We start from the raw sequence: 21257 nt of genomic DNA, 5'->3' as shown, positions 1-21257 counted from the left end.
GCACAAATTCTGCTCACCAGACCTGGAATATCTAGCAGTTAGGTGCTGTCCTTTTTACCTACCACAGGAGTTCTCTGGGGTCATTTTGGCAGTTTACATTCCACCTCAGGCCAATGTCAAGCAGGCTTTAGATGATCTGAGCAATGGGCTCAACATGCAGGAAACAACGCATCCTAACGTCTTCACCATTGTTTTGGGAGAATTTTAACCAGGCCAGTCTGGAAAAAATCACTAAGCAACTACCAACAACAGATCATTTGTAATACCAGAGGAAACAATACACTAGACCATTGCTACGCCACTATCAAGAATGCCTACCGTGCTATTCCACACCCCCACTTTGGGAAGTCTGATCACCTGGCTGTACTTCTACACCCTGAGTATAGACAGATACTGAAGACTGCAGCACCAGCTGTGAGGACCAAGACAGTATGGACAAGGGAAGCACAGGAGCACCTACTGGACTGCTTTGAATCGGTGCACTGGGCTGTATTCAGGGATTCATCTTTGAATGTGGATAAGTATACTGCAGTTGTTACTGACTTCATTAAAACATGTGGGGCTGAGTGTGTGCCTACAAAGACTTATTGTACATTCCCAAAACAAGCTGTGGATGAACCCAGAGGTGTGTTGTCTGCTGAAGTCTAGATCTGTGGCATTCAAGTCTGGTGACCCAGATCTGTACCAGAAAACCAGGTATGATTTGTGGAGGGCTATTTCAAGGGTGAAGAGACAATTTTGAATGAGGTTGGAGGCAATATCAGATATACAGCAACTCTGGCAGGGTTTGCAAGACATTACTTCCTACAAAGTGAAACCCAATAGTGTGAATGGGAGCGATGCTTCACTACCAGATGAGCGTGACGCCTTCTATGCCTGCTTTGAAAGGGAGAACACAACTACAGCTGTGGAGATCCCTGCTGCACCTGATGACCCTGTGATCTCTGTCTCAGAGGCCCATGTTAGCCTATCTTTAAAGAGAGTGAACCCTCACAAGGTGGAAGGTCCTGATGGAATATTTGGTAAGTCTCTGAAAATCTGTGCTGACCAACTAACTGGAGTATTCAAGGACATTTTCAACCTCTCACTGTACGGGCGGAAGTTCCCACTTCCAAAAGGCAACAATTATACCAGTGCCTAACACGCAGTCTTATTGACTATCACCCAGTAGCACTCTCATCACAGTGATGAAATACTTTGAGAGGTTGGTGATTACTAGACTGAACTCCTGCCTCAGCAATGACCTGGACCCATTGTAATTTTCCTATCGCCACAATAGGTCAATGGCAGATGTAATCTCAATGGCTCTCAACACAGCTTTAGACTGTCTGGACAACAGAAACACCTATGTCAGGATGCTGTTCATCGACTATAGCTCAGTATTTAATACCATCATTCCCACAATCCTGATGAAAAAGTTGAAGAACCTGGGCCCCTGTCCCACCCTCTGCAATTGGATCCTCAACTTCCTAACTGGAAGACCATAATCTGTGCGGATTGTTGATAACATATCCTCCTCGCTGATGATCAACACTGGCACACCTTGGGGTGTGTGCTTAGCCCATTGCTCTATATACACATGACTGTGTAGCTTGGCACAGCTCATACCATCTATAAATTTACTGCTGATACAACCATTGTTGGTAGAACCTCGGGTGGTGACGAGAGGGCGTACAGAAGTGAGATATGCTAACTAGTGGAGTGGTGCCGCAGAAACAACCTGGCACTCAACGTCAGTAAGACGAAAGAGCTGATTGTGGACTTCAGGAAGGGTAAGGTGAAGGAACACATACCAATCCTCAGAGGGATCAGAAGTGGAGAGAGTGAGCAGTTTCAAGTTCCTGGGTGTCAAGATCTCTGAGGATCTAACCTGGTCCCAACATATCAATGCAGTTATAAAGAAGGCAAGACAGCGGCTATACTTCATTAGGAGTTTGAAGAGATTTGGTATGTCAACAAATACACTCAAAAACTTCTATAGATGTACCATGGAGAGCATTCTGACAGGCTGCATCACTGGTATTTGCGGGGAGGCGGCTACTGCCCAGGACTGAAAGAAGCTGCAGAAGGTTGTAAAAATCTAGTCAGCTCCATCTTGGGTATTAGCCTACAAAGTATCCAGGAGATTTTTGGGGAGCCGTGTCTCAGAAAGGCAGCGTCCATTATTAAGGACCTCCAGCAGCCAGTACCTCCCTTTTCTCACTGTTACCATCAGATGGGAGGTACAGAAGCCTGAAGACACGCACTCAGCGATTCAGGAACAGCTTCTTCCCCTCTGCCATCCGATTCCTAAATGGACATTGAACCCTTGGACACTACCTCACTTTTTAAAATACACAATATTTGGTTTTTTTGCATGTTTTTAATCTATTCAATGTATGTATACTGTTATTATATTTATTTTTCTCATCTATATTATGTATTGAACTGCTGCTGCTAAGTTAACACATTTCATGTCACATGCTGGTGATAACAAGCCTGTTTCTAATCATTGTAAATACTGCCATCCATCCCCATAAATTGTAATCTGCAGGTATGAGTGCTAGAATCAGCCATGTGTGGACTGTCATATGAATACTCTGATTATGATAGAACATAGAAATCTACAACACATTACAGGCCCTTCGGCCCACAATGTTGTGCTGGCCATGTAACCTACTCTAGAAACTACCTGGAGGCTATGAGCTCAGGAAATTCTATTTTTTCTAAGCTCCATTTACCTATCTACCAGTCTCTTAAAAGAACCTGTTGTATCCACTTTCGCCACCGATACTGCATTGTGTGTGTGTGTGTGTGTGACCCCTGACATCCCCTTGATACCTGTTTCCAACTGCCTTAAAGCTATGCCTGCTTGTGTTAGCCATTTCAGCCCTGGTGGAGAAAGCCTCTGACTACCCACGTGATCAATGCCTCTCATCATCGTATACGCCTCTATCAGGTCACCTCTCATCTTCGACTGTTCCAAGGTTTAAAAAAAAAGCCAAGTTCACTCAACCTATTCTCATAAGGCATGCTCCCCCATCCAGGCAACATCCTTGTAAGTCTCCTCTGCACTCTCTATAGTATCCACATCCTTACCTGTAGTGAGGTGACCAGAATTGAACACCATACTCCAAGTGGGGTCTGACCTAGGTCTTGTATAGCTGTAACATATGATGGGATTTATATGACGATTTTCATGGGATTTGTATGAATGTGACTTCTGATGCAGATGTTGAACCATGTGCATTTTAGCTATAGTGTTGAGTATCGTTGATCATTTGCATCTCATACCCAAATAATCAATTGAATGGAAAGGAGAATATTAAACACATTTTTCTCCACTGTAATTTGACTCAAATATTTGTAAAAGTGGATTGCAGTTGTTAAATGTAACATTTGGTAGCAAGGTTTGTAATCACAAAGAATTGTATTCCTAAAAATTACGGCAAGTATTCGGGATGTAGTGGCTATTATTAAAAGTGGAAGGTCTGTATGGATAGTGCTGGCTAACATTCACACTTGCACTACAGTGACAATATTGATTTAAATTTTTATTTTGTTTTGTATAAATCCTACCTGTAATATTTTGGTGAGATTGGGGATTAAAGTGGGAGCTTCCTTCTGCTGTTTATGGGAGAAAATGCCATCATTGCCTTTTTGGCTTTGTAACTCCATGGAAATTATTGATAATTTCAGTTTGGGTACAGTGGAAATTATGGGTATCATATTGCTGAAGACTATTCCAGAAACACTTTAGCATAAATGAGCAAGTAATTTGGTAAGAAGGAAGATATGATTACAGACTGAGTAACTTTATTGTGCTGCATGTTTCCCCACTGCTGCCCTGCTGGACTGGCTGCTGCTCTTTGCCTTGCTCCATCATCATGGGCAATGGTTGAAGTGAACTGATGGCAAAAGTACACAGTTCATAGCAGAAATGCTGCAAAGAATGGTATCCTGACTACTAAATATCCTTAAATTACATTAAGGTATTGACAGAGAAATCTCATTTGCAGTAGCCAATGTGTGCATTTCACTGATAGCTTGGTGTGATTATAACTCTCCACATAATATGATTCAAAATTCGAATTGGAAGGAGCAAGTAGTTGTGCAGGGCTAAACTTTATTCCCCAAAATCCACCCTTCGGCTCAGTCTGGTCCCCAACCTGAATGATACATGTCCCAGAAGTAATTATTAGAAAAATTATCTACAATCACTTGCAGGCTGGGAGATGCTCTGCTTGATCCTCCTAGACCAGGGAAAGTTAATGACCTCCTCAATGAAATCTGGCACATATTAGCAGCTGTACGATGGAATGATCTTTATCATCGTGCTCAGCTTCTTAGCTTAAAGTTAATGGTGACAGCAGGAACAAGCTCGGTACAGTTAAGACCATTTTGGGTTTTTTAAGGTTTTGGATGTTTGGCCCCCTCTATCAATGCTGATCATTGTATACCATTTCCTTTTTCGAACACTTCTCCCATAGCCTGCTCTGTGATTCACCATGTTTATCTAGTTTTTGTCTCCATAAATCCCTCTGAAAATCGAGTTGTACTTTATGGAGTGATCGCCCTGCGTTTCCTATCCCGCAGGCCCCAGTTTTGATGAGCAATGAATCAATTTTTTTTTCTTTTTGCACTCCGTTTAATTTTTTAAAAATTCCCTGCTGTAATTTAGTGTTTTTTAAAATTATCATTGCACGGTGCTGTTACCGGAAAACAACATCTTTCACGACTTGCGCTGTGATATTAAACCGGCCCCATTCTGATTCTCTAATGCGTGTCAGTCATTCCAAGGTGGCGACGCAAAATTAACCTTGCGGCAAATTGTTTTAAAGTGCAAGGAATGGTCAATATTCTGAGAGAACACCCTAACCCTGTGGCAAGTAGAATGAGGTTTAATGCCGTTTGATCCTTCAAAATCAACAGAAGCTGGTTTTCCTGCGAGTCAAAAATAACCGTTTGTCAGATCATCTGGTTGAAAATCTCGATGAATTTCGGGCGTGCGTTTTTTCCGCCAGAAACCGGCAACGAAGGTGAAAATCTCGACAGTAATGCTGCCAGCGCTCCACCCGGAACCGTACACAAAATTACTCCACCGTCCGTTAATGTGATTTTCTCCAGCACTCTTGTGCTGCAATTGAAATGGAGACGAATTGTATAACATAAGCAGTTCAGTTGTTGATTCTCTAGAACAGTACCATCCGCCAGACAAAACTTTAAAAAGTGGATTAATAAACGCATTTGTTTTTACAAACGGGGTATAAAATCGATTTCAGCTTGCGAGGAGGCGGCACACCCGTTTCGTTTGCATTAATATTTTCAAAAGCTGTTGGGTTTACGGAAGCGTGTGCGAGCACCCAGGCTGGAATTTGTACAGTCATCCAGCTGCCAGTGCGGGGCAGCGCCTGCCCACCTGCCAATCACTCTACCTGCTTCCTGACTGGTCGAAACCTAATCACGTGGTCACCACACAAACCAGTCACCCCGGTTACCTTTTCCCTATAAGGGTGACGGCACGGTTATTCTTACCCAATCAGAGCGTGGTTTCTTCTTGTTCCACCAGATTTAAACTGGCACGCGATAAATACGCGAGGTGTAGAACTTGGATGGAGGATAACGGCAACGCTGGGTGCGCCGCCCGGGGTAGGGGCCGGGTACACGGGGGGCATTGAGCCGCGCCGCCCGGGGTAGGGGCCGGGTACACGGGGGGCAGTGAGCCGCGCCGCCCGGGGTAGGGGCCGGGTACACGGGGGGCAGTGAGCCGCGCCGCCCGGGGTAGGGGCCGGGTACACGGGGGGCATTGAGCCGCGCCGCCCGGGGTAGGGGCCGGGTACACGGGGGGCAGTGAGCCGCGCCGCCCGGGGTAGGGGCCGGGTACACGGGGGGCATTGAGCCGCGCCGCCCGGGGTAGGGGCCGGGTACACGGGGGGCAGTGAGCCGCGCCGCCCGGGGTAGGGGCCGGGTACACGGGGGGCAGTGAGCCGCGCCGCCCGGGGTAGGGGGCGGGCATCGCTACAGTTGCGAGTCGGAGTGTACCTACTGCGGACGTGAAGATCATGGAGAGTCGGATCACACCGGGTCCGTACAGAGCCACCAAGCTGGTGAGTTGATCTGGAACGGGTACTCGGGCCTCGATACCCCTGGAAAAGCGCAGTTTGGACGTTGATTAAATGGGCCATTTACTAGGAAGCTACAGGTTATATTTGCAAAGGCTTTTTCAGTGGTGGTTTAATGCCCTAGCGTCCTGTGGTCAAAACAGTTGTTTGTAGAGCTCATGTAGTCTCTGTGTTTAAATGGTTTGTGGCATTTGAATAACAAATGTAAGCTGAAGTGGAAGAAGAAAACCATGTTTTTTGGGAATTGTTTACTGGGGAAGAGGACTTTAGGGAACAACTCATGTAAAGAGCCAATTTGAGGAGAATGTGAAAAAGTCAAGAATTTGTATTAAAGATAAACTACATCTAAGAGGTTCATATGTAATTGCCTCTGTTACAAATGGTGTGAGTGATAACTAAACTGAATTTGCTTCTAATCTTTAAAAATGTTAAAAGAATCCAATCTGTTTGAATAATCTTCAGTAAAATTGCATTGCGCTGAAAGTCTGGTCACAAAAGGGTGCAGGGGAGGTTTAAAAGGACATTCCTCATCGTTTAAAAAATTTATAGATCGGCAAAGATTGCGTATGTTGCAATTTGTGAGTTCTTTGGAACGGGAGGAATTAATTGAATGGACATGTTTAGATAGAAAGGAAAGTGTCAATTGTTAAAATAAGTGAGAAGCAAACTAATTATAGAGAAACGAAAGGAGGAAGAGAACAAATGGAAAAACAAAAAACTGACATCTAATATAGGGGGAAATCCAAAAATGCTGTTTGTGGGTAAAGTGGGTGTGGGGGTGATCATAGAAACAGAAAACCTACAGTACAATACAGGCCTTTCGGCCGACAATGCTATGCCCAACATGTACTTAGTTTAGACATTACCTAGGGTTACACGTAGCCCTCTATTTTTCCAAGCTCCATGTACCTATGCAGGAGTCTCTTATCCGCCTCCACCAGAGCCGCCGGCAGCCCATTCCACGCACTCACCGACCACTCTCTGTGTTAAAAAACTTACCCGGACATCCTCTGTACCTACTTCCAAGCATCTTAAAACTGTGCCCTCTTGTGCTAGCCATTTCAGCTCTGGGAAAAAAGCCTCTGACTATCCACACGATCAATGCCTCAGTGTCGCAAAAGAAAACCTTGCGAATGGATAATCTTTGTTAAGGAACATCGTGAAGATGATTAGCAAAAGAATCAAAAGCAAATAAAAGCACTGCCAGGACCTAATCAATTGTGGCATTCAAAAGGGAGCTAGACAAGTATTTGAGAAGAGAATATGTAGAACAATATCGAAGGCAGGGAAGGGGGATTAACACGTTTGCTCTTTATCGTTCTCCTGTCATCAACTTCTCTGTAACTTCTTCTGAGCAGTTCTGTCTATAAACACTGGAAATAGATTCAACTGATTGGTGAGGGGAGGATAAGACGGACATTTAGTGGTCATAAACCCGATTCTGAACTTTTGTTTTGCCCTGAGAGTGGCTTTAGATGGTTTGGAACTAATTGCCTGAAAGAGGCTGTAACCGTCACCTTAAAAAAAAAAATTCCCTCCCCTCCTGTCTTCTCCTATCATTTCGGATATCCCCCTCTTGCTATCTCTTCATTCAGTTAGTCCTGACTTAGGGTCTCGCCCGAAACGTCGACTGTACCTCTTCCTATGGATCCTCCCTGGCCTGCTGCGTTCACCAGCATTTTTTGTGGGCGTTGCTTGAATTTCCAGCATCTGCAGATTTCCGCGTGTCTGCGACCTTAAAAAAAATTGAATGTATACTTTCAATAGTTTCAATTTGTGTATCTGGGAGCCATAAGACTGGTGAGTTTGTTTTGAAATGTTTGAAGGAGATTAGGCGATATGGCATAGTTCTGTTAAAATTTAATTTTTCCACCAAAATTAATATAAACTAAACTGCTGTATTGAGAATCTTGGAGGTGAAGTGAAGGGATTGGGAGGCATAGTGTAACAAATGTAAGTTAGATGTGTATTTGTAGTTCTTTGTTGGGTCAATAATTAATGGGAGAAAAAACAAATGTTGCAGGTGATCTGCAGGTCAGAAAGAGTGGGCCTTTGACCTTTTGTCAGAAAAATGAAAGTTCATTGATATTGACAATATTTACTTGGTTCTTCCCTCCACCACTGTTTTCTGCCGAGCAGTTTTAGCATCAATAATATTTCTATTATAAAGTACTTAATTTCTCTTTACTGTTAAAATAGTTCAGAATTTTAGAACTTTTTGTTTCTTTAATGCTTTAGGGAATGCAAAATTAAAATGAGAAAATTTTAAAAAGTGAGTGAGGTAGGAGCTGCAAATGATTATGTAGCAGAAAGATGGTATGTATAATATTGCGACCAACAATAGGATTTGTAGTTGAGGGGAGCAGGAAGAGGGGAATATACATGGAAAGAATGGGGGTAGAAAAATAGGGCATTTGAACAGTTAGGCTTATTCCACTATTCCCATAACCTGTGGACTCACTTTCAAGGACTTGTCACCTCAGGTTCCCAATATTCTTGCTTATTTATTTTTATTATTTTGCTTTTTGTATTTGCACACTTTATCTTTCGTACATTGGTTATTTGTCCATCTTGTCTGCAGTTTTTCATCGATTCTTTTGTTTCCTTGTATTTCCTAAGAATGCCTGTAACTGTGCTAACCACAGCTCAAATGCTATATTCAAGTTTGCTGATGACACCACCGTCGTAGGCCAAGTGAAAGTTGGTGATGAATCAGCATATAGGAGGGAGATTGAAAATCTGGTTGAGTGGTGCCATAACAACAACTCAATATCAGCAAGACCATGTGGTGGAGAGTATATTGACTGGTTGCATCAAAGCCTGGTATGGAAACACCAATGCCCTTGAACAGAAAGTCCTACAAAAAGTGGTAGATGTGGCACCGTCAATCATGGTTAAAGCCCTCCCCACCATTGAGTACATCTACATGAAATACTGCTGCAGGATGGCAGCACCCATCCTCAGGCACCCCATCAACCAGGACGTGCTCTCTTCTCACTGCTTCCATCAGGAAGAAGGTACAGGAGCGTCTGGACTCAGACCCCTAGGTTCAGGAACAGTTACTTTCTGTCAATCTTCAGGCTTTTGAACCAAAGGGAACTTCACTCAACTTCACCTGCCCAATCATTGAAATGTTTCCACAACTAATGGACACACTTTCAAAGAATCTTCATCTCATGTCCTCAGTATTTATTGTTTATTATTTCTGTTTCTACTTGCATAGTTTGTTGTCTTCTGCACTTTGGCTGAACACCCAAGTTAGGCAGTCTTTCATTGATTCTGTTGTAGTTATTATTCCATTATGGATTTATTGAGTATGCCTACAAGAAAATGAATCTGGATGTATATGGTGACATATATGTACTCTGATAATAAATTTATTTTGAACTTCTCTGAAATCTGTAAATTACTTCACTTGTATTGACAGATTTTTGTGAGACAAAGTTGTATAGTGTAGAGAAACAAAATAAAAAGAGGATTTGTTCCTACAAAAAGATCACAAGCTTGGTAGGCTTTCACTGTAGATAAAGAGTCTAGAACGTGACAGACATAATTACATCAATGATCCCTTCAGTCCTTTAAGCTTGTGGCCCTCAAACCTGCTATACAAAGGAAGATTTTATCATAATTTTGACAGAGACTACAGCAGAAGCCAGTGGCGACAAGCTTTTGGAAGGTCAGAATAAAAAACATTTTTGTGGGTATGAAATAAGTGGGGTATGGAGAGCCAGAGAGGCACTTTTTTTTGGGCATGTTGAGGATTGCAGCATGAAGGGACAAGTGGAGGCAGGCAAAGACTGAGGCAAAATGGTAGTGAAATCATGCACTGTATCTCAGTTATGGAAAAGGAAGTATTGGCTGCTGTGAGGCCAATTAAGGCGGATAAATTCCTGGTGCCTGGCAAGGTGCCCCTCAGACTTTGTGGGAGGCTATTGCAAGAATTGCAGGGGCCCTGGCAGAGTTATTTAAAATGGCCTTAACCTTGGGTGAGGTACTGGAGGGTAGTTAATGTTTTTCTGCTGTTCAAGAGAGGTTCTAAGAATAAGCCCAGTGAGCCTGACATCACTCATGATTTAATTATTGGAAGGTATTCTAAGGGGATATAGAAGTATTTTAGTTAAACAGGCAAGGCATGATTAGGGATAGTCCACATGGTTTTGTGTGTAGAATGTTATGTCTAGCTAATTTATCGAGTTTTTCGAGGAGGCTTGGAGGCTGGTCTAGAAAAGTTTGGTTGCTTAATGTTCAGGATGAAGTCACCAATTGTATCCAACTTTGGCTAGAGGGAGAAACCCCGAAAGTGGTAGTAGAGGGTTGTCTGTCTGATGGAAAGTTTGTGACGAGTGGTGTTCTGTAGGGATCGGAGCAGTTTCTGTTGTAGTTCATCAGCTACTGTACATTAATGACTTGGATGGCAGCGTGGTAAACTGACTCAGCAAATTTGCAGATAACACCAAGATTGCGGGCCTAGGGGACAGTAAGGAGAGCTATCAAAATTTGCAGTGAGATCTTGACCAGCTGGAAAGGTGGGATGAATAATGGCATATGGACTTTCATGCAGACAAGTGTGAGGTGTTGCACTTTGGGAGGACAAACCAAGGGTCGACTTGCACAGTAAATGGTAGGACTCTGAGGTGTGCCATAAAACAGAAGTCCTGGGAAAAGAGATCGATAAATTACTGGAAAAAGCTACTCTGCTTTTTCCACAAAAGTGGGTGAGACTAGAACTAGAAGTCATAGGTTAAGGGTGAAAAGTGAAATATTTAGGAGGAGGTTGAAGGGAACTTGTTTATTCAGAGGGTGGTACAATTGTAGAATAAGCTGCTGTGGAAGTGGTGTATGTGTGTTTGATTGCAACACTTAAGAGAGGTTGGAATAAGTACATGGATGAGAAGTCTATGGTTCAGGTGTGGGTCAATAGGACTAGGCAAAATAGCAGCTCCACATGGACTAGAAGCGCTGAAGGTCCTGCTACTGTATATGAAGGTGCAAGGCTGTGACAATGGGCAAAACATTTGGAAGGTATAGTGCTAGAGTTTTGGGGATGCTTGGCAATCATGTCGTTACCTATTGTAACCTGATGCCTTCATCTTTACCTTGACTGCAGTCAATTAATGGAAAATAATGTCTTCCAGTTAGGCCATTGGCAAGAATTCCACTTGTTTAAAAAAAAAAATTGCCTGATTTCTCTCCATTTCCTCTCCAGATCACTGTATACAAAGGCTTCACCAAAGTTAGAAGATGCAGCTTTCAGTTGTTTATTGGTCTAGAAAGTAATGCTACATATCGTCCAGTTTTGTTAATGGCTGTTTTGTGTCGACCACATACATGGCAACACATACAAAATGCTGGAGGAACTCAGCAGGTCTGGCAGCATCTATGGAAAAGAGTAAACTGTTGATGTTTCAGGCTGAGACCCTTTATCAGGTCCTGATGAATCTTGCCACATTTACTGAAATGTGTTTGCATATTGAAATTTAGCCCTACCTCTGAATCCTGAACCAAGTGAAATTTAAGTTTTGGGTCAGTGTCCATTTTGCTGGTTGAAGGTATTGAGAAAGATGAAGTTAAAATTTGGATCATTCATGATTTAATTGAATGGGCTAGAAAGGTTTGCAAGGCTCCTGTTAAAGTTTATTAAAACTTTTAATTTTCAATCTGCACTCTCTCTAGATGAAGAAATCTGCAGAAAAAAAATAAGGGCAAGATGAAATGTACAGTGCATAAGCTAACCTCAACTCTTAAAGATTAGTAGACGACTATAAAATTAAAAGTAAATGTTGCTTTGGAAATTTTTTTTTCAGTGGAATGAGATTATTGAGCTTTTTCGAGCTGGAATGCCTCTGAAGAAGCATCGTCTTCACTTCCGCACTTATGATCGCTGTTTTACTGCTGCACAAGGAATTGATTGGTTACATGAATTACTTAGAAGTAATCACAATTTTGGACCTGAAGTTACTCGTTACCAGACTGTACAATTGCTCAAAAAATTCCTAAAAAATCATGTTATTGAAGATATAAAAGGAAGGTGGGGAAAAGAAGATTTTGAAGATAATAACCGATTGTACAGGTATGACAACATTGCAAAAATTGTTTTGTGCCAGTGATTTCACTGTTAATTTTTTTGAAAAAAATCCCTTTTCTTATCCTAGTCTTGCAGGAAGGAGCCCAATGCATTTAGATTGATTGTTAAGAACTTGGATCCTGCATCTCCACCAACTTACACTAGGTGTAATTTACAATAGTCAATTAATCTACCAACCTGCACATTTTTTAGCATGTAGGAAGAAACTGGAGCACCAGGGAGAATGGGCAAATTAAGACCAGAATCAGACCATATAGCTGCTAGGTCTAGCTGCTATCAATGCCACCGTTTCCTTCAATCCTTTTAAGCCAACTGTCCCTTTTACTTCGTGTGGCTATTTACTGGGTTTAAGATTTTTCCAGCTAGTTTGTCTTTGTCTCTTGCAAGGTTAAACATGACTTGCCTATCAGTTTGGCTGCTGATTATTTTTATCTGTCCAGTGCATCAAATAGATGCACCTCTCCTCATGGTTAATCATGAAAGCCTTATTTTCTGAGCTAAAGAGAATGCTGTCATATTGCATGTGGCTGCATTTGTTTTGGCTCTTTCAAGAAATTGCTTTGTATTCTCACTCTGAATTGCAACTAAACATTGACATTTTGAATGGATGTATTGTGAATTTTCAACTGCTTTTGATACTATTTGCAGCATGACTGCTGAAGGTATTTTGCAAACTTTAAACCTGTTAGCTCTGCAGTATATTCAGATACAGTACTCCACTGGTGGGCAAAAATAATATCTAGGAAATTGCTGCCTGCCATATTCTTTCCCATACTCTTGGGTTGCACACTCTAGTGTGTAATAAACACAAGAGGTTTTGTAGGTGCTGGAAATCCAGAGCAACAAACACACACACACACACACACACACACACACACACACACACACAATGCTGGAGGAACTCAACAGGTCAGGCAGCATGTACAGCTGGAATAAACAATCAACGCTTTGGGCTGAGACCCTTCACCAAGACTGAAAAGGAAGGGGGAAGAAGCCAGAGTAAAAGGGTGGGGGGAAGGGAAGGAGTACAAGCTGGCAGGTAAAGGGCAAAGTAGGTGGATGGGAGAAGGGTGATTGAAGTAACAAACTGGGATGTGATAGGTGGTGGAGGCAAATGGGTGAAGATAGTGCACTATGGGAGAAGGTGAAGGAGGAAGGGCACCAGAGGGATGGGTGAGTGAGAGGAAGAGAAAGGGAAAGAGAGGAGTCAGAATAGGGAATGAAAAATGGAAGGAGAGGCAATAAATTACCAGAGGTTAGAGAAATCATTGTTCATGTCATCATGTTGGGGCTAACCAGACCGAATATGAAGCTGAAAGTGGCCTCACTGTGACAAATAGGTCAAAATGGGAATGTGTGATGTAATAAATGCTTCAAGTTGCTTTGGCATGTCTGGAAATGACACTGTGTCCAGTTTATATTTCCTGATAGATACTATTGAAAGTTTATTTCATTATCATGTATGTATTTTGTTTCTGCAGAATGGGTAGTGTACAATTACACTGTACTAATAGTCCATTCCTAAGTGAACCAGCATGAATTTTGTTTTTTTTGGCTTGGGACCAATACAAAACATTTGGATTGTAAAATTTAATGTTCCAGGATTACTATGAAAGTCTAGCTAAATCCCACCAGGGTATATATATTCCTCAAAGCACACTTGGGTTTGCTTTTGGATGCAAACTACATTTGAACTAAACAAAGTGATTTTATGGAAGAAAATCATTTTATTCAAAGTTTACATTTGTAATATAATAAGTCTTTAGGTATATTTAAATCAGAGTTTGATAGGAAGGGCATCAAAGGTTGTGGGGAGAAGGCAAGAGAATGGGGTTGAGAGATAAAATAAGTCAGCTGTGATTAAATGACAGAACAGTGTTGATGGGCCAAATAGTCTAATTTGTTCCTGTCTATATCTTTTTGACAAGTGATTTAAATTTTAAAAAGCACACTGCTATAGAATGTACAATTATTAATTGTAGTATCAATAAAATAATTGCATTATATTTTGCAGATTTCCTCATTCGTCTCCTTTGAAGCCATATCCCAAAAAATCACGTTATTTAAATTCCAAATTTTCAAATTGGAGTGACTATGATGTTCCAAAGCCAGGTCCAGTCTTAGTAAGGCCTATAATTCTGGTAAGAACTTAATAAGTTTATTACATTTCCAATTTAGACTGCAATAGAAGTTGCATATCAGCCATAAATTACTAAAAGTTGAAAATTCTTGATTGGAGCTAGCTTTGTGTAAATTTTGTTTCCAGTTTAATTTGAAAGTAGCGATGAAATGCAGACTTTAAGCAATGCGTTTCATATGGTGGAGTTTTTTTTTGCCAATGAAGCAATCACAATGATCTTCCCATGTTTGGATGATATGTAACGTTGAAGTATACTTGTAGGTGTTGGCCATTATTCCCAGCCTTTTAGAATCAAATAACAACTTATTCACATTCGATGAAATACCAGTTCACCACCCTTGTCTTTTCCATAAGTGCTTGTAAAATTGTGGACTGTTTTTATATGCAAGGGATTGGATCTTTTCAGGAGACTGAGGCAGCTAATTTGTAGAGTATATTTTAATTGGTAATATCACTGAACATGTAAAAAAAACCTGTTAAAGCTTGCTGGGAATTGTTAGCACCCTCCTTTGTTTCTCCTCTTGGGGACTTGTAGGCCTCTAGCTGAGAACTACTTTTCTAGAATAGAGTAATTGGTAACTGGTTGATCATTGTCACCTGTACTCAGTTACAGTGAAAAGGTTTTGTTCGTATGCCACTCAAACAGATCATTCCACACATAAGTAATTGAGGTGGTAAAAGAGAAACTGCTGTGTAGGTCGACAAAGTGCAAGGGACATGATGAGGTACATTGAGATATCAAGAGCTCATCTTTGTCTTACAAGAAGTCCTTTCAAGAGTCTTCTCAAAACAAGATAAAAGCTATCTTTGAACTTGATGGTGCATGTTCTCAATCTTTTCCATCTTCTGCCCGACGGGTGGGGGAGAAGAGAGAATGTACATATTGGGAGGGATCCTTGATTATGTTGGCTGATTTCGAGGCAGCAGAAAATGTGGATATTCATCGGAAGGGAGGCCTCCCACTTTCAAATCTCTTACTATCTCTTCTTTCAGTTGGTCCTGACAAAGGGTCTCGGCCCGAAACATCAACTGTACCTCTTTGTATAGATGCTGCCTGGCCTGCTGTGTTCATCAGCAATTTTTATGTGTGTTTTAAATTCTAGCATCTGCAGATTTCCTCGTGTGAGGCTGGTTTTCATGATGGTCTAGATGACATTTGCAATTTTCTTCAATTTCTTTAAATTTTGGGCAGAGCAGTCACCATAGGAGGCAGGAGGTAGGAAATTATAGGCCAGTTAGCCTGACTGGCAAGATGTTAGAGTCCATTATTAAGGATGAGGTTTTGGAGTATTTGGATGTACATGATAAAATAGGCCAAAGTCAGTACGGTTCACTTAAGGGAAAAGCTTGCTTGACAAATCTGTTGGAAAGATTTGAGGAAATATCAGACAGGAGAGCCAGTAGATGGTGCTTGCTTGGATTTTCAGAAAGCCTTTGACAAGGTGCCACACATAAGGCTACTATACAAGATAAGAGCCCATAGTATTATAGGAAAGATATTAACATGGACGGAAGTTTGACTGACTGGCAGAAAGCAAAGGGTATGAATAAAGAGGGTCTTTCCTGGTTGACTGCCAGTGATTATGGTGTTCTGCATGAGTCAATGTTGAGTCAGCTACTTCTCACATTATATGTTAGTGATCTATATGACAGAATTGATGGCTTTGGAGCCAAGTTTACAGATGATACAAAGATAGATTGAAGGGCAAGTAGTGTAGAGGAAACACAGAGCCTGCAGAAGGACTTGGGCACATTAGGAGAATGGACAAAGAAATGGCAGATGAAAGACAGTGTGGATAAATGTTTGGTCATGCAGTTTGGTAGAAGGAATAAAAGTGTAGATTATTTTTTAAATGGAGAGCAAATTCAGAAATCAGAGTACAAAGGCATTTGGGAGTCCTAATGCAGGATTTCCTAAAAATTAACTTTCAGGTTGAGTTATTAGTAAGGAAGGCAAATTCGGTGTTAGCATTCATCTCGAGAGGACTAAAATATAAAAGCAAGGATGTAATGCTAAGGCTTTATAAGGCATTGGTCAGACCACAGTTAGGGTACAGTGAGTGGTTTTGGGCCCTATAACCAAGAAATGATGTGTTGACATTGGAGAGGATCCAGTGTAGGTTTTTGAAAATGATCATAAAATGAAAGGGTTAACTTATGAGGAGTGTTTAGTTCTGGGCCTGTACCCACTCACTAGAGCTTAGAAAAATGAGATTAGATTTCTTAGTGAATCCTATTGAATATTTAAAAACTGAGAAAGTGGATGTGGAGAGGATGTTTCCAATAACTGAATACCCAGGACCAGAGAACACAGCTTCAGTATAGAAGGCTGTTCTTTAGAACAGAGATGAGGAGAAATCACTCTCCCTAGAGGGTGGTGACTCTGTGTAATTCATTGCCACAGACGGCTGTGGAGACCAAATCATTGGGTATATTTAAAGCAGCGGTTGATAGGTTCCTGATTAGTAAGGGTATCAACAGTTGCGTGTCAGGGGAATGGGGTTGAGAGGGAAAATAAATCAGCTAGGATTGAATGGCAGAGCAGACTCGATGGCCTAATTCTACTTCTGTGTCTTATGGTTTGGCATTGATTAAAGAGTCTGTACATTTGCCTATTTATAAGTACAGGTTTCCCCCTCTATCTGAATGTAGAGCGTTCCTATGCAACTGTTTGTAAGCCGAAATGGCGTAAAGCGAAGAAGCAATTACCATTAATTTATATGGGAAAAATTTTTGAGCGTTCCCAGACCCAAAAAATAACCTACTAAATCATACCAAATAGGATATAAAACCTAAAATAACACTAACATATAGTAAAAGCAGGAATGATATGATAAATGCACAGCCTATATAAGGTAGAAATGATGTATGTACATTGTAGTTTCACTTATCAGAATCGGGAAGTTTGAGCCAAAATCGAGTTGTCAAAAAAAATCGGCACGTACATGCATGTGCACATCACGCATTCGCACGTCACGCACGTGCACACACCTGCCCACACAAGGCTTCATGGTCATGGTAGTCTTTCTTGGGGTAAACACAAGTTTAAAGCAAGCGTTTTTTTTCGTAAAAGCAAAATGTCGTAAAGAGAACATTCGGAAAGCGGGGACACCTGTAGCTCAATAGAGTCTGGTAAGATGGTTGCACGGTTAGCCGCAGTGGCCTCTCTGGGTCCAACAAATGGTGCAAATGTGTGTCTCATGTTTTTCTTGTGATCACAAAAGCCTGTTGGACATTGGTAATATAAAATATTGCAAGTCTTTTAATCTCTCCCTCTCCCAGTGTAGAGTGCCCTCCCGCTTCAAAACATCCACCATTTTCCCGTACTTAAAAATACCAAGGTAACATGTCTAAATGATTGCGTCCTATCACACTCACCTCAATAATGGGCAAATGCTTTGGGAGGCTGGTCAAGGACCACATCTGCAGCATGTTACCACCTACACTGGACCCCGTACAATTCACCTAACGACACGACCGATTGACAGATGACACAATAGCCACAGCTCTAAACACTGTCCTTACGCATCTGGAGAAGAAGGATACTTATGTGAGAATGCTGCTCTTGGACTACAGTTCAACATTCAACACCATAATTGCCTGCAGACTTGACAAGAAGCTCAGAGACCTCAGCCTTCACCCTGCTTTGTGTAGCTGGATCCTGGGCCCCCTATCAGATCGCCAGCAGGTGGTAAGATTGGGCTCCCTCACCTCTGCCCCTCTGATCCTCAACACAGGAGCCCATCAGGACTGTGTCCTAAGCCCCCTGCTTTACTTTCTGTATACCCATGACTGTGTCGCCACCCACAGATCAAATTTGCTCTGACAATACTATATTGATTGGCCTTATCTAAAATAATAACGAGGCATCCTACAGAGAAGTCATCACCCTGAAACAGTGGTATCAATAAAACAACCTCTCCTTCAATGTCGCAAAAACAAAGGAACTGGTTGTGGACTACAGGAAAATGGAGACAGGCATCTCTATTGACATCAGTGGATCTGGGGCTGCGATGATGAACAGCTTTAAGTTTCTCGGCATACACATAACCAAGGATCTCCTGTACATACCGGCTGTGTGGTGAGAAAAACCACAACAGTGCCTCTTACACCTCAGACTGTTGAAGAAGTTTGATAGGAGTCCCCAGATCCTAAGGACTTTCTACAGGGACACAATTGAGAACATCCTGACTGGCTGGATCACTGCCTGGTATTGGAACTGTACTTCCCTCAGTCACAGGTCTCTGCAGAGAGTGGTGCGGACAGCCCATCGCATCTGTAGATGTGAACTTACTACTATTCAGGACATTTACAGAGACAGGTGTGTTAAAAAGGGCCCGAAGGATCATTGGGGACCAGAGTCACCCCAACTGCAAACTGTTCCAGCTGCTACCATCAAGTAGTGGTACTGCAGCATAAAAACCAGGACCAACAGGCTCCGGGGCAGTTTCTTCCACCAGGCCCTCAGACTGATGCAATTGTATTTCTATGCTGTATTGACTGTCCTGTTTTAGATGCTATGTATTACAAATTAATATAAATAACACATTTAGACAGAGACGTAATAAAGATTTTTACTGGTGTATGTGAAAGATGTGAGAAATAAAGTCAATTCAATTCAAGTCCCGTTCATTGGAGAAACCAAGCCCTAATGCCGTGGCATCACCTGTAACAGCCACTCAGGAGAGGAGGTGATGCAGGCATTGTGGAGAGAACAGAGGCATATCTGGTGTGCTGGAACTATAATCCATACTGGGTTGGTGGCTGGCCCCTCCAATCGGTTATGCTTTCCATGGTTCTCTCGCGAGAAGACGAGTTGAATTGCCTGTGACTGATCCAGTGCGAGGCAGGTTGATTTGACTTAGTCTGCTGAAGCAACGCAAGATGAGGAAGGAACTGCTGCGTACTTGTTCTTGCAGAAACATGGCTCCAGGACAACATCCCATGCACCATCAGTCTTCAGGCCATGCCACTCAGCGTTTTGTGCCGATATTATTTTTGTGACTATGTGTTATTGTGTATATGTGCTGAGTGTGACTGTATGCACTGTATTTTGTGACTGTGTTATTGTATCTCTATGTGCTGAGTGTGACTGTATGCACTGTGTTTTGTGACTGCTATTGTATCTCTGTGCTGAGTGTGACTATGCACTGTGTTTTGTGACTGTGTTATTGTATCTCTATGTGCTGAGTGTGACTACTGTGTTTTGTGACTGTTATTGTATCTCTATGTGCTGAGTGTGACTGTACTGTGTTTTGTGACTGTGTTATTGTATCTCTATGTGCTGAGTGTGACTGTATGCACTGTGTTTTGTGACTGTGTTATTGTATCTCTGTGCTGAGTGTGACTATGTACTGTTTTGTGACTTATTGTATCTCTATGTGCTGAGTGTGACTGTATGCACTGTGTTTTGTGACTGTGTTATTGTATCTCTGTGCTGAGTGTGACTGTATGCACTGTGTTTTGTGACTGTGTTATTGTATCTCTGTGCTGAGTGTGACTACTGTGTTTTGTGACTGTGTTATTGTATCTCTATGTGCTGAGTGTGACTGTATGCACTGTGTTTTGTGACTGTGTTATTGTATCTCTGTGCTGAGTGTGACTATGTACTGTTTTGTGACTTATTGTATCTCTATGTGCTGAGTGTGACTGTATGCACTGTGTTTTGTGACTGTTATTGTATCTCTGTGCTGTGTGTGACTGTATGCACTGTGTTTTGTGACTGTGTTATTGTATCTCTGTGCTGAGTGTGACTGTATGCACTGTGTTTTGTGACTGTGTTATTGTATCTCTGTGCTGAGTGTGACTATGTACTGTTTTGTGACTTATTGTATCTCTGCTGAGTGTGACTGTATGCACTGTGTTTTGTGACTGTGTTATTGTATCTCTATGTGCTGAGTGTGACTGTATGCACTGTGTTTTGTGACTGTGTTATTGTATCTCTGTGCTGAGTGTGACTGTATGCACTGTGTTTTGTGACTGTGTTATTGTATCTCTATGTGCTGAGTGTGACTGTATGCACTGTGTTTTGTGACTGTGTTATTGTATCTCTGTGCTGAGTGTGACTGTATGCACTGTGTTTTGTGACTGTGTTATTGTATCTCTATGTGCTGAGTGTGACTGTATGCACTGTGTTTTGTGACTGTGTTATTGTATCTCTGTGCTGAGTGTGACTGTATGCACTGTGTTTTGTGACTGTGTTATTGTATCTCTATGTGCTGAGTGTGACTGTATGCACTGTGTTTTGTGACTGTGTTATTGTATCTCTGTGCTGAGTGTGACTGTATGCACTGTGTTTTGTGACTGTGTTATTGTATCTCTGTGCTGAGTGTGACTGCACTGTGTTTTGTGACTGTGTTATTGTATCTCTATGTGCTGAGTGTGACTGTATGCACTGTGTTTTGTGACTGTGTTATTGTATCTCTGTGCTGAGTGTGACTATGTACTGTTTTGTGACTTATTGTATCTCTATGTGCTGAGTGTGACTGTATGTACTGTGTTTTGTGACTGTGTTATTGTATCTCTGTGCTGAGTGTGACTATGTACTGTTTTGTGACTTATTGTATCTCTATGTGCTGAGTGTGACTGTATGCACTGTGTTTTGTGACTGTGTTATTGTATCTCTGTGCTGAGTGTGACTATGTACTGTTTTGTGACTTATTGTATCTCTATGTGCTGAGTGTGACTGTATGCACTGTGTTTTGTGACTGTGTTATTGTATCTCTATGTGCTGAGTGTGACTGTATGCACTGTGTTTTGTGACTGTGTTATTGTATCTCTGTGCTGAGTGTGACTATGTACTGTTTTGTGACTTATTGTATCTCTATGTGCTGAGTGTGACTGTATGCACTGTGTTTTGTGACTGTGTTATTGTATCTCTATGCTGAGTGTGACTGTATGTACTGTGTTTTGCACTTTGGTCCTGAAGGAA

General features: G+C 41.8%; 1 protein-coding gene across 1 annotated transcript in view; it reads left to right on the top strand.

Annotated features, from left to right (window-relative positions):
• The first annotated feature begins 5951 nt into the window (after nucleotides 1–5951).
• Nucleotides 5952–21257, top strand: part of LOC134343972 (DEP domain-containing protein 1B-like) — a 55583-nt gene continuing 40277 nt past the window's right edge. Inside the window, exons 1-3 of the mRNA XM_063042971.1 lie at nucleotides 5952–6086; nucleotides 11906–12171; nucleotides 14201–14327. Coding sequence (XP_062899041.1) covers nucleotides 6042–6086; nucleotides 11906–12171; nucleotides 14201–14327 — 438 coding nt within the window. The 5' untranslated portion in view covers nucleotides 5952–6041. The remainder of the gene's footprint in view (nucleotides 6087–11905; nucleotides 12172–14200; nucleotides 14328–21257) is intronic.

Source organism: Mobula hypostoma, chromosome 3 (genome assembly GCF_963921235.1).
Source record: "Mobula hypostoma chromosome 3, sMobHyp1.1, whole genome shotgun sequence".
Taxonomy (NCBI): Eukaryota; Metazoa; Chordata; class Chondrichthyes; order Myliobatiformes; family Myliobatidae; genus Mobula; species Mobula hypostoma.
This window is presented reverse-complemented; position numbering and strand designations above follow the sequence as displayed.